We start from the raw sequence: 14,110 nt of genomic DNA on the forward strand, positions 1-14,110 counted from the left end.
AATAAATCAACTTTCATAAATATTTATTCTCAACAGCAATTTTCAGTCAACACTTTCAGTCAATTTCTACAAGCGTTTTAGTGTGGCTTCAGGCGTTTCTTTGTGTCTGCTCGTGGCACCGAAGAAAAAAAACGCCTACTGACTTCTGGATAATCAGGAAAAGATTATTAGTTTTCCTCGTGGTATTTGTGCATAAGAGCTCCGAGCATGGGTGACCTTGACATCACGGGTCGTCTGGTCTCTAGCGCCTCGATGCGGTGGTGAAGCATCTCGTTCTTGGCGATCAGACTCTTGGCCAGAGTGCGACTGTAAAATGGAAAGGTATGTTTCAATAAAGTACCATGTCAGTTGTGAATAAACTTATATTTTACCCCAAAACGAATGTTAATTGTTCATTGATGATTAAATGGCGAATTCTTATGTGATTTAAGTATCTGGCTTGTGTGTTCATTGCTTAATGCAATAAATAAAGGAAGAAAGTAAGAAATGCCCGGTGTAACTTCGTTTCTTGACTTACTAGTGGAGGAGATCTTGGAGCAGCTCACTAACTTCCTCCTCAGAGAAATGGCTGACGGGCATGCCGACATTGGTGGGTCTGTCTCCACCATCAACATTGATCTCAAGGTTCAAGGTCAGGGGAGCTATTAAAAGAATACACATCATCTCAAATCTAAGTCAGACACTGTGAATCTACTGATGGAAGTGATGGAAGTACATATACATTTTTTTTTTCGAGAATTTGTAAGATTTTGCAAAATGACATTGATTTGGTAAATCCATGACTAAACATATTTCATAGAATATAAACTTATTTTTCTCAAAATTATTTGGAGATGAATTACTTGATAACACAGTTACTGTACAAAGACGACACCTTACCTCCGTATTGGGGAGCGGGTCCCATGGGGACGGGGACGGGCTGAACTGGGGGCATGGACTGGGCCACCATCATCTCCTGGATCATTGGCATGTATTCCTGGGCCTTCTCCATGATGTAGGGGAGGAGTTTGCTTGGCTCATCTGTATAAATAAATACAACGTGCAATACAAACTTAAAGCTTTCAACTTAATGTTATTTACATTTTTTGACATATCTATTGTGTCATCCTCGCAACGGCACCGCGTCAGGACCCCCTGGCATTGCGAGGATGCTATTCTTTTAATTATTTTTTAATAATATAATTAACTGCAAGGAAATAAGTAAATAATATGTTTGAACAGTTTTTACACTAGAAACTTTGCAATGATTTGACTCAACGTACCAACTGGAACTCCAAAAGCCCTCAATTTCTCCATGATGTTGTTTCCCATGGAAGTGAGGTCGAATCCGTTGGAGAAGTCAAATCCGAACTCTCTGGCTTTTTCGTTGGCGATTTCTCTCAGTTTCATTAGGGACTCCTCTGGATTTTCCGGGTCGACATCGAAACCTTCTTCTTTCAGGTCACTAATGATGTTCTTGACGATCATCTGCTTGAATTCCTCGTTGTCCATGTCGGCTGCAAGAATGTTTGACGTCATCATTTCAAGTGTTGTAAAAAGTTTATCAGTTTTATTACGTTTGAAAGAATATAGAATTCACAGAGGAACATTTATATAACTTGTTTGATAACAAATTTCCTGTCCTTACGTTCCACTCCGTAGGACACCTTCATCTCCTCTAGGATCTGTCTCTTCAGCTCCTCGGGGTGACTGAGGTCCAGTCCCTGCTTCTCAAGGTCACCCATGATCTTCTCCTTCAGCTTGTCAACGATGTCGCTGGTGTCAACTGTATCATGACAAATTAACCAATCAAATTGTTCTAAAGATAACTAGTCAATAAATTAATAGTTAAATTCAATTAATTACAGTTAAACAGTAAAAAGACTAACCATTTTCCATCTCGATATCTAAATCCTTCTGAACCTGTTCCAAGAGATCTTTCTTCATCTTGCCAACGACTTCGCTGAGGTCACCTGTATAGATCAAACATTACATTAACTTCTAAGGTTATTCAGAGGGAATATAAAACTTGTTTGCGTAAGCATACATGTATGTTAACTGTTTATTTGTTTATGAAGCACTTTTTCATTTTTTTTAAAAATTTTTTTAAATTAATGACCAGTAAAAATTGATCGGTATATGACTGTGTAATTCCCCTTGTAAATTACCAGTTACGTAATTTGATGTTATATAACATTATAATATATGTATATTATGTTATAATTACACATATGATGGTCACCTTCAATCCCCATTCCTTTCATGGCATTTTTAATCTGGTCCATGTCAAATCCAACTTGACCTTTGACCTGGTCAGCGAGAGCGCTCAGATCCATGTCCTTTGGCAAGTTCTTCACCATATCCTCAAGCTGGCTTTCGTCAACTCCTGAAAAATAAAAGAAAATAATTTAATTGATTAATTAATGTAAAAATACATCATTATATAGTTTATTTACAATAAAAATAAATTTGAAGGAAAAACTTTTTAAACTCTGTTTCTTATTCATAGAAAAAATTGTTCATTTAATGGAACTTGACTAGCGCAAGAAACACATTCATGAACGACCATTTTTTTCATCAATTTTCATATCCTTTTTTACAGAGAGGGGGAGCACACATTTATGCCGTATTAATTAAACGTACCCATATTGCCCATCATCTCCTTCATGTTTGGGGGGAGATTTTTAAGGGCGTCCTGGATTTTCTCGGGTGTCAAATCTTTCAACATTTCGGGGTTGATGTTTGACATCATGCTGGAGAGATCCATCCCTCCAAACACTAAAAAGATTAAGATATTTTGTAATTAAACAACATGAAAGTACAGTATGTTGTAAAAATAAAAATAAAAATATACATTAATAGGGAATTCAAGCACTTGTTATTTTTGAAAAAGCTAGGAACTATAAATCATTGCTCTTAGGTACCTCTCCTAGTACGTGTTTTATTTTATCTTCATTTCAATAATACTTAAGCTGTTATCTCTATGCATTGTTTGTACATTTTTACAGAATTACATTGATTTTTTTTCTTTATATAATTTCAAACTTACTTTGACCCATGGCAACTGTTGCCAACAGTCCAACAATTACAATCCGGATCATTTCTGCAAAGAAAAGAATCAACTATTACTTTAGATTTCTAAAATTAGATGTATTTCAATTGAATGAGGAAATAATACATTTAAGGTTTGGTGAAAATTGGCATATCCTTTTGAAATAAATAAACCTGACTGTGAGTAATTTTAAATTTTTTTTTTCAAATAAGATTGATATGCTCAGAAAACCAAAATTTCTATAAAAAAAAATTCAAAATTGTGTCCAAAATACTTACTGCTTGTGAGTTCTCAAAGTAACTGGGTAGTTTGACTTCTTTTGATATTTATATACCACGCCTTATGTAACATGGCAGTCCCGGGTAACATGCAGATTACGGAAGTTGTGCACAACTTAAGGGCATGCGACAAGGAAATGTACACGTGGAACAGAGTAGATTGCAGAGAGGGCGCCAGGCAGCACCCCATTCAGCAGGGCTCGGTACAGTTACGTATCAGTTTGTAATACACAAGTTAAACTAAATGACCGTCTGAAATCGCTCATTACCAGGGGTTATGTGAAAACATCAAGAAATTGTTATTATTAACATGTTTGATAAGTGAATAACCTTAATCTCTAAGTAGGAGCATTGACATCAAACTTTCTTATTGCTAGGTAAGAATGGGAATAAAAGAAAATGAATAGAAGTTGAATTAGTGTAATGATGATAAATTGTTTTTAGATCACGTTTGTTCTTTTCCACAACATCAACCGGTCAAGAGTCATTCTGGTAGAATGAAAGGCTTCGATGGATAGTAGTCTTCAAAGTATTTTTGCGTTCACGACAATTACAATTCATGAAACGTAATGCTGTGATGTTTGATTTTTTTAATTAAATCGGCAATGACATGCGTGTGCTTTATTTTACTCCCACTTTGAAGAAGAGCCATTAGCATGGAATAAAAAAATATTAGGATAGCTTGAAACGGTATGATTAATAATTCGGGTATTGTTACTCTCTTGTGAAGAACCTCCAGGGGTTTTTTCATAAAGAATCTCCAATTATAGGAATAGATACCGGTATTGCTTTAAAAAAGGAATTATGATTTTTACCAAAATATTCTTTTGTTCAGGTCCAGAAAATGAATTGTCTTGTAATTTCTAAATTCTAGACATTGGTGTTTAAGATTTTTCTTAAGAGATGGGTTCTCGCATCAATGCAACATAATATTAAGCACATTTGTTCAATATTTAAAAATTAAAACAGATAAATAATCACACATTATATCATAAATACAAATAAATATTATAAAAAATTGTATCTATCTTTCTATATATCCTTTTAAATACGGGGATTAACAGTTGCAACCATTCCAGGTTTCTTTAAACCGATTTTGCGGATTTCATTTTTGGGAGTACATGTACTACCTTCAAAAATAGTAGTCTTTAGAATTCATAAAAATTGCTTTGTTTTCTATAACGAAGTATATACTGGAAAAATATATTGAGAAAGGGGGGTACCATCCGTGCCCCCCCCCCCCCCCGGTTCGTCCATGACCTTTATGTAAAATGTATCATACTTTTAAAAGACACTCACTTTGAAGAAACTTGTGCAAGTTATCGAATACATGTACGCCATTTTCTACGTTAACTACAATTAATCATTTCATGCATTTGATTAAAAAAGACCCTGATTAGTAAAATGCCCTTTATTTGTATATGTGTGATTGCCTATTCTTTGTGCTTATGCATTATATATAATTGTATTTAATATGTACCTTCAGTACCAGTGATCTGGTACACAACTGCAAAATACAAGTAAAAACAATAAAATTTTGTTTACAAATTTTAATGAAAATGTGGTATACAAGACTTGTTGCTGGTAGATCAATAAAAACATATCTATTGCTGATTTACATGTTCCCTGTGTTGTTCTGGTCAGAGCTGCAGGTCTACTTCTGATGTTTTATTTATTTTTCTATCATTTACTCCTCTTCTTCAGGTCTGGCCATGATGGCGGTAATCATGGGTGACCTTGACATTACGGGTCTCTCCAAGGCCATCAGACGGTGCTGAAGCATCTGGTTCTCGGCGATCAGTCTCTTGGCCATGTGGCGGCTACAAATAAGGACGAAAAATTAGCTTTTATCATATATACCGTATGGATACTTAAAAAAGCAGGCGTCATATTTTGGCGGCATTGGCTCGGACGACAATGAGCTAATTTTTCAACACCGCTAAAAAAAATCCAAAAAACAGACGTGTGTAGCGCTAATTCAAAATTACGCCAACCACTCAACATCCAGTGATTGCATAAACTTTTGAACGCGTCAATTTTTGTATTTTGATTGGTTACCGCCGGTACTTACTAGTGAAGGAGATCCTGTAGCATTTCCATCATCTCTTCCTGCTCGTTATATTCTGAATATGATACAAACAAATTTACATAGAAAGTTAGTAGGTTTTAGTTCAAATAAAGAGGAATTAAAGAAGACGAAAAAGTATGAGATATATTTATGATAAATGAATTCAAAATAAGTATCGCTTTTGATTCAATGTATGTTGACCTTGTTTTACTGAGAAAAGGTTATTTTTAAAATAAGTTTTAGATTGTTTATTCCATTTTCAGAATTGTTTAAATAACTTTTTTTTAAATGGAGTTATTTACAAACTATATAAATTATTATAGTTTAAATTTTCCACATTTAACATCGGACTTACGATATCTGTCACCAAAGCTTGGCTGGTTATCACCATCGATGTTGATTTCAAGGTTAAGGTTCAAGGGCATGGCTGAAAGTTTGAAATACTCAGTGGTAAGTTAAATTTAACAAAATCAACGTTCACAATTACTACAGAATTCAAATTTTTTAAGGTTTATGCAATCAAGTGTTTTTATCACACGAGTAGGAGTAACTACATGTTACATGTATATGTACTGACCGAATGGTGGACGCTGCACTGGCATGGGGCGCATGAAGGGGATTGGTCTCATCTGAGGCATCATCTGGGGAATCACCTGAGGAACCTGGGGCTGGGGCTCTGAAGGGATAAATAAAATATTAATTAGAAATTTCATTTCAAGTTCGTTAATATATCACTTTTTCCTTTGATCAATTGAACGCAACACTTAAAACTCATAAAAGTCATATTGGATCTGATGTTCATCAGAAAAAACATCAGGAAAAAAATCGCCAAGATCTTCCCTAACTTACGCATGTTGCTGAGGAATTCCATAATGAGTGGCTGGTATTCCTGGAATTTCTCTGCCAAGTATGGGATCAGTTTCTCTTGGTCATCTGAATCAAAGAAAAAATGAATACTAGTAGTTAAAAAATATATTTTCTATAGATGTGCTGCGCTAGATCTTCTTCGCCAAATATATTTTAAATTTAAATATAAGCCATCAAGCAGCTTTTTTTTTAATTTAAGATGATTTTAACATTTGTACTCACCAACAGGAACGCCTTTCTCTCTCATGACCTCCATGAGCTTCTGCTTGATTTCGGGCCATTCCATCTCCTCGTTAATCTCGAAGCCGTAGTCTTTGGCCATCTCCAGGGCCATGGATTTCAGTTTTATAATAGCTTCCTTGGGCTCCTCTGTAAAATGGTTCATCAAAAAATTAATGACGTCATACTAGTTTCAAGTATCGTAACAAAGCAATGCTAGGGAGCGGAGAGGATGTATTAGTAAGGTTCCGAATCAATACTAGTATAAAATGTTAACAAAAACAAAACATGTACATGTAATTTGTTTATTTTCATTTTTTTTGTCTGTAAATTTTTCCAGTGAAAGGGAAAAAAAAATGTTAAGTGAAATGAACACGTGATAAAAAAAAAATGTGATCGGAAGCAAAGAATTACCGGGGTCAATGTCGAATCCCTGCTCCTGAAGGTTGATCAGAACGTCTTTGATGACAATCTTCTTGAATTCCTCATCGTCCATATCGGCTATAATAAAATACGATATGAGATTAACATTTTTGAAGAAAATTTTAGGAAAGCGAAGTTGAATTGTTGGGCCACTCACGAGAGACTCCGAAGTAAGCCTTGGCTCTCTGGATCATGGATTTCTTTGTTTTCTCGGGGTCTTCGGGATCAATGTCTACTCCCTCCTCCTTCATGCGGTCAATGGCGACCTGCTTCAATTTGCCAACGATGGATTCTTCATCATCTGAAGAAAGAAGTCACAGAAATTTATATATTTTAAGATGCCAAGACAAATACGCGCGCATTTCTTTACACACTTATTTTAATTTAATAAATCAATTACCGTTGTCAATATCGATTCCAAAGTCATCCTTGAATTTGTTCTTGAGTTCGTCGATGATCTCGGGAAGCTCGTCAACTGCAATGAATAAAGTTTTTAAAGTTTAGATTAAAACTGATATAGACGTTAACTTGAGTTCCGCGGGTTTTGTAGTTTTAGCTAACCTGGTACGCCCATGCCCTCCAAGGTTGCCTTTGTGCCGCTGATTTTTTCGGTCATCATGCCAGCGAGCTTTTCAGGGTCTTTGGGAAGCATTTTTACGGCTTGCTCAGCCTGTTCTTTTGATATTCCTGCAATATCAATGTCAGGTTTTCTTTTCATTTCATGTTTTTAAATCATTTTCTTAATATTTCTGATAAATTATTTTCACAAGTTGTTAAATATATACAAAAGTATCAAATAGCGAAATATGTTTTAAATGCACAAATTGAGTACGGAATGAAAACACATATAAGTTTTTACGATTAATGAATTTAAATCCACAGCGATTGAATTCTATTACAATTCAAATTAATTTATTAACAGAAAAAAAATCTACGTACCCATTCCTTCCATCATTTTCTGAACCTGGGGGCTTTCCAGGGCCTGGTTAATTTTTTCGGGGGTTAAATTTTTGATGGCATTTTCAAGAGCCCCTGGTGGCATGTTTTTCATAAGTTGTTGCATGTTTCCAAGGTTTCCCATTAGGCCACCCACTGAAATTGAAAGGTTTTTTTCCGGATTTGTTTTACAATTTCTGAAACTGGCAAACATTTTGCTCTCCGTTCGATAAATAAAATTTGCATAAAATCTTTTAGAAAATACATCAAATATTAATTTCATCCAAGGAAATGTATTCATGATAGAAATTTGTAAATTAAAAGTGTAGATTTCTTATGTGTGATGCTAAATGTTAAATAAAATCTAATTTGCGAGAACAAGGATTTTTGAGAGGTCTGTTTAGTGTTAAACAAGGATTATTACATGTATTTCAACAAAATTGAAGTAAAAGTGAGCAACTCAGTTACGCAAGTGAAGTTTCTCGCGGTATTTTACAGCAATCATAGGGATCTAACTATAACGTCGTTGATGGGTAATTCTTGCAATTATCAAATTTTTGCTTTCTTAACGATTATTTCAAGAACGCAAAAAACCCGATCATTTTAAGATCGCAAAAATTAATTTGTATGAACATCTCATTGATTGTAAACGGTATACAGATTTTTTTTTTAATTGGCGTGTTTTCGCAATAATCGTGATACGCAGAAAATCCTAATATACGATATGAGAAAAAAGGATGTAAAAAGTACATGACTTACTGGCTCCCAAATTCATGCCACCCAGGTTCATGCTAAAGGCCACGGAGGCCAGCGCCCCAAGGAGTACTAATCTAAGCATTCTGAAAAATAAATAGGGTGAAACTAGTGATATTAATTTTCCAACACAACAATAACGAAGAACTATATAAACACTCCTGTGATCATACGAAAAACTGTTTACATACTTCTTGTTGGAATAAATGTTCAGCTCTTACTAAATCAAATTGTCGCAATTCATATACCCTATAAGTGGTCACGTGACAAAAGATATGACAAAACCAAGGGGTGTTCGGTAAAGGATATATGATGTGAGCAAATACGTGTCGAATATTGTTTGGGTTGATTGCTACATTCTAACTTCTCTTGCCCCCGGGTGAAAAAGAAGAAAGTGCTTGTTGGTTGGTTATTCCAGCATATGAGCAGCACAGGGTGTATAATCGGTAGCTTTCCATACACGAACTGACTAATCTTGGGACCCAGTTATATTAGTTTACGTATTGTGGTTGTATCATCAGAGTTCAGAGATACACATTATCATTCAGTAATGATAAATGAGATCACTGGGTGGACATATACGAGTATATATATATATGCTGAAAGTTACCTCCATATTTCATATTTTGTAACACATGAACATACAAATGAGGGATTATTTTGTTACCAATATGCTTGCACTTATTAGCTTTGTATCAAAACGGACAAGATGACCCTACAAATGACCATCTGAACAAATTTTGGAGGAATTTAATCAACGAACAATTTCATCTGGACTCAACAAATTTGTTCAAGGTGGTTCTTAATGAAACAGAAACTACAGTTCTTGCTTTTTAATTTTTGTTCAACCTCACAAATCTTCACATGTAATACTAGAGCTACATAAGATATTTCGTTTATGCTTTAAATAAATCCATATTTTGAATGAGTACATTTTTGAATGAAAGGTCATAATTCACAATCATAAAGCCCAAACCTATTTTAAGTACATACGCAACGCAGTTTGAACTTTTTTGTCTTCTCCAATGGAGTTGAAGATATCCAGTAATTGAAGGAACTGTGTGCTGTATTAAACTGTTTATTCATGGTATTGCACACTTCTTCTATAACAGGTTTTGATACAAGAAACTTCAGGAATATATATTAAGTAATTTTTAAATACATTTCCCGGATTTATCCAAGAATCATCAATTGATATCTTGCAAATACTCCTGGTAATGCTTGCTGATTTTTTGTTTATGAACATTTGATGACACTATAATCTTAAATTAAGAATTTTTTGAAAAATTATCAGTATATGTCAGGCACGTTGCGTATGACCTTAAAAACGACAATTACATGCATGGGATCCCCTCTTGCTTCGTAAAGCGGAACAAAGTTGAGAATCATTCTCTTTAATATTCATATATATGCGATAAGAGAACTCTGTCCTTCAGTTCTAAAATAAAAGGAATTGAAATCTAATTTATTGTTTAATCTGTTGTCTTTTCAAGCTAGCTTTATTGCCATCTACATTGCAAAGCATTAATTAACTAACACTTCATTTGCATGTATCTTTCCTACTTGGCTATATTACAGTGATTTCTATAATTAATACTTTGCTGTCTTTGAATATTTTCTTGGAGGTAGATGCCAGGTACCATATACTGAAAATAAAATATACATTGTATATTGTGTCAAAGTCCTAAAACATTTTGCTTCAGTTCATATATAGAGCTCCTTTATCTATCTAGATTACCAAAACCTGTATGCGGTCCGCAGCTTCCACAATACAAGTTCTTCTAACATGTTTAATGTCTTAAGTTATATAGGTTTCTCAAACCAGAAATATGTTTATACATTATTAACTATTTTCGTCCCTGCTCAGACATATGCGACTTACATGTATAAACTTGCTACTTGTAAATGACACCGAAACACTGAATATTGATATTATACTATTTTCAAAAATAAATGCATATACTTACACAAACAAATTAAATATTCTAAAAACTGCCCGTATTACAAATTAAATCGATGGCGTTATGAGAATTTTCTGGACAACTTATAATTTCAATAATAAGGTTTCAGTATTGATATTGTTTCAGTTATCAGTATTGGCGTAACAATCTTGTTCTGTCATAAAGGACCAATACCCTTGACAGTTTAATTTTTCAGAAATGCGTCGCTCCTAACTAAAAAAGATAAAAAAATAATACGTATTCAGAACATCTTATGATGTGATTATTGGAAAATCTATTTTACTGCCTGTTAGATTAAAATGGATGAAATCGTTCATTAATGACAAGGTACCAAATTCACTTCCGGTTGAGGATCAATCTTCTGCTGTCATGAATTACGCAGTTTTTGCCGGGTGGAATCTTAGCTGGGTTGAAAACATTGCCTGCAGGCGTTGTGTACGAAATGTGTAGTTGTTTTTTTTGACTTGTAATACAATCTGATACTAACAAATGTTTTCTGTTATTATCAGAAGATAGAAATAGTTCAAACATGCAACAAGCCTCATAATTGAATTAATCGATCTTTTTCTCGAAGCAAAATTTTATATGTAGAATGACCTAGAATGCCTACAGATTGGTCGAAACCTAGTTTGCATGGACTAGCTGATAACAGAGACTTCATATTATCCTATTAGAAGGCCTAAATTCCAGTGGCGGATCCAGAGGGGGGTTACGGGGGTTGCAACCCCCCCCCTCTGGATTTGCAAAAAAAAAAGAGAGAGAGAGAGAGTATAGTCCCAAATTTTTGTTGTGTTTTTACTATAGAAAATGTTCAGTGAAAGGCTAATGTTGTAATATATTAAGAAATTCGGTTGTGAATACAAAATGAAAGCCCATTCCCTTCACAAAATAGGATTTTCTGGTTCGGATATATATTTTCTTTTTCAAAAACTTTCAAGTAATTCATACAAGTACTTTCTCCCAGGTTGATCAACCTCCAATTTTAAAAACCATACTCCACCCGGTATCCTTTTGCGTTATTTAACTACATATACATGTACTAGTATGTGTAAAACATACGTTATATACATGTAACTCTTTTCCCCTTCAATCCCACCCCCTTGAAAAATCCTTCACCCCCCCCCCCCCTTTTGAAAAATTTCTAGATCCGCGCTTGAATTCCATCGTATGTTTTACATGAAATAAATATTTTTATAAAATAAATATTTTACATTTATCTTTTGAAAGTTTTAATAACATGAAAACAAATACAATTTATTATACCTCATTACAATTATTCTATTATACAATGCGTTAATTGATTGGTTCTAGATTATCAAGTAAGAAGGCCATAAAACATCGAATTTCCCTGTCGTAGGCATGCTTTAGTTTTCTTCATAATTTTTCAACCTCTTCGGATACCTACTACGTTTTCCCGCAATACCCCGGTATTTATCGTTCGTTGAACAAAAACAAAAACTCCTGAGAGTAGTAGCTTGGTTCACAGCACAAAATTTGCAGATTGTATGTGTCCAAGGGTTTCAGTAACTTAACATTTAAATTGGAAGTGAATTTGAAAGTTAATGTTTATTTCTAAAGGTTTTGCTTGTTTTGGTTAAAAAAAGATTGCGTGAGTGTTCTAGGAACATGAAGATTAATTTAGCGCAGTAATATATTCCCCTCAGATGAACCCCTTGGGGAACATATTTTTTCTTGGCTGAAACAATCTTCATATTTCCCTCGCGATCATGCTATAAATGTATAATATCATTAATATGCGATTAGTAAGGTGTCCATCGTCCGCCCGACTAGCTCTCTGTCTGTAAACAAACTTTCAAAATGCGAAGAATTCCTCCTACAGTTTTGTTTTGATTTCAATATTAGTACAATTCTCAATTATCCTTGGACTTTCAGTAAGGCTTGGTATTCTCGACGTTATACATTTGCACAGCCTTTCACTTACTGTTGAAATATACATAAATGCGGGCGAATATCAACAAGTGTAACAATGACCCCATGACAGCGTTTCGTACGGCAAAGAGGTTGTGCTACAGTCATTTAAGGAAGCTCTAAACTCTAACAAAAAGTGCTTTTTGGGCTTGGAGAAAAATATATCATATAAAGATGTGCATATTGAGATTATTTAATTCATTTTCAACAAAGGGTACCTGGCTTAATTCTGCAGGAAAAATGTTCAATGACATCGAATGATGTGCGAGTTCTGGGGAGGGGGGTATTTAAACAAACTTAAAACTACACTTCCTAAGAATGCTTTTGTGACACATTATGGTTTTGTTGTTTATAAGATGAAAAATTTTATTGATACAGCCTTTGTATTCACTTGTCCACTTTATGGCTCCTCTATTCTCCTGAATTTCTAATACACATTACCCTTTTTATGCCTTTAATTTGATGATCAATCATCATGACGGCTTTGTGAAGAATTTTAACGATTTTTACCATGCATTCTTATGTAAAACCTTGATCACCCCATTGTGGCCACACCCTTCCCCAAGGGGGTCATGATTTGAACAAAATTAAATTTTCCCTTTCAGAACATGATTCTGCACGAGTTTCTTCTTCAATATTTTTCCTGTGTATTCTTATGTTAAACTTTGATACCCCATTGTGGCCCCATCCTACCCCCGGGGGTCATGATTTGAACAAACTTGAATCTTTGCTACCTGAGGATGATTCCACATGAGTTTCATCTTTCTTGGCCAAGTGGTTCTGCAGAAAATTTTTAAAGATTTTTCCTATGTTAAACTTTGATACCCCATTGTGGCCCCATCCTACCCCAGGGGGTCATGATTTGAAGAAAATTGAATCTTCGCTACCTGAGGATGATTCCACATGAGTTTCATCTTTCATGGCCAAGTGGTTCTGGAGTGAAAGATTTTTAAAGATTTTTCCTATGTTGAACTTTGATACCCCATTGTAGCCCCACCCTACCCCAAGGGGTCATGATTTGAACAAACTTGCATCTTTACTACCTGAGGATGATTCCATATGAGTTTCATCTTTCCCGACCCAGTGATTCTGGAGAAGAAGATTTTTAAAAGATGCCTTCAATTTTTCACTAATTCATAATTATCTCCCCTTGGAAGAGGGGTTAGCCCTTCACTTGAATAAACTTGAATGCCCTTTACCCAAGGATACTTTGTGGCAAGTTTGGTTAAATTTGGCCCAGTGGTTCAGATTGCGAAGAAGATGAAAATGTGAAAAGTTAATGACGACGACTACAACGACAGACAACAGACAAATTTTGATCAGAAAAGCTCACTTGAGCCTTTGGCTCAGGTGAGCTAAAAACATATTAGTTATAGTCCTCAGGATAACGTCTTTATCATTAAATAGCCCAGTTAAGGGTTTGTCTCAACTTTTTAGTTCAGTTATATTGAAATTATTGCCTACTTCCAAAATTATCTCAAATTCTCTGTTGAATTCGTTTACTCTGATTGACCAACAGTAGAGGTCAGTAGAGTTCAATATGTGCAGTCTCACAAGATGGCATGATTGTAAACCCCGTCAAACTTAGTCTATTCGGTCAAGGGTTTATGTGGATAAGAAACCCTTGACTAGGGAAGATGGGTCT

The 14,110-nt window shown here is 34.8% G+C and overlaps 2 protein-coding genes across 2 annotated transcripts; both read right to left on the bottom strand.

Moving 5' to 3' along the window:
• On the bottom strand, positions 1-3,758 carry LOC134251722 (uncharacterized). Its single transcript, XM_062734147.1, has 10 exons — positions 3,310-3,758; positions 3,029-3,082; positions 2,623-2,757; positions 2,222-2,365; positions 1,869-1,952; positions 1,628-1,765; positions 1,263-1,496; positions 880-1,020; positions 518-641; positions 1-306 (listed from the first exon to the last, which is right to left on the bottom strand). The coding sequence occupies exons 2-10, from the start codon at positions 3,078-3,080 to the stop codon at positions 168-170; spliced, it is 1,191 nt and encodes a 396-aa protein (XP_062590131.1). The 5' UTR covers positions 3,081-3,082; positions 3,310-3,758; the 3' UTR covers positions 1-167.
• Positions 3,759-4,844: 1,086 nt separating this feature from the next.
• LOC134252003 (uncharacterized) lies at positions 4,845-8,864 on the bottom strand. Its single transcript, XM_062734409.1, has 13 exons — positions 8,767-8,864; positions 8,582-8,661; positions 7,826-7,978; positions 7,448-7,573; positions 7,287-7,361; positions 7,044-7,187; positions 6,878-6,964; positions 6,467-6,613; positions 6,227-6,310; positions 5,955-6,053; positions 5,733-5,804; positions 5,381-5,432; positions 4,845-5,129 (listed from the first exon to the last, which is right to left on the bottom strand). Exons 2-13 carry the CDS (start codon positions 8,658-8,660, stop codon positions 4,997-4,999), a joined length of 1,251 nt encoding a protein of 416 aa, XP_062590393.1. The 5' UTR covers position 8,661; positions 8,767-8,864; the 3' UTR covers positions 4,845-4,996.
• Positions 8,865-14,110: the final 5,246 nt, after the last annotated feature.

The sequence above is a fragment of the Saccostrea cucullata genome, unplaced genomic scaffold, assembly GCF_032062105.1.
Source record: "Saccostrea cucullata isolate Sc308-1 unplaced genomic scaffold, CSIRO_AGI_Scuc_v1 ctg1, whole genome shotgun sequence".
Classification (NCBI taxonomy): domain Eukaryota; kingdom Metazoa; phylum Mollusca; class Bivalvia; order Ostreida; family Ostreidae; genus Saccostrea; species Saccostrea cuccullata.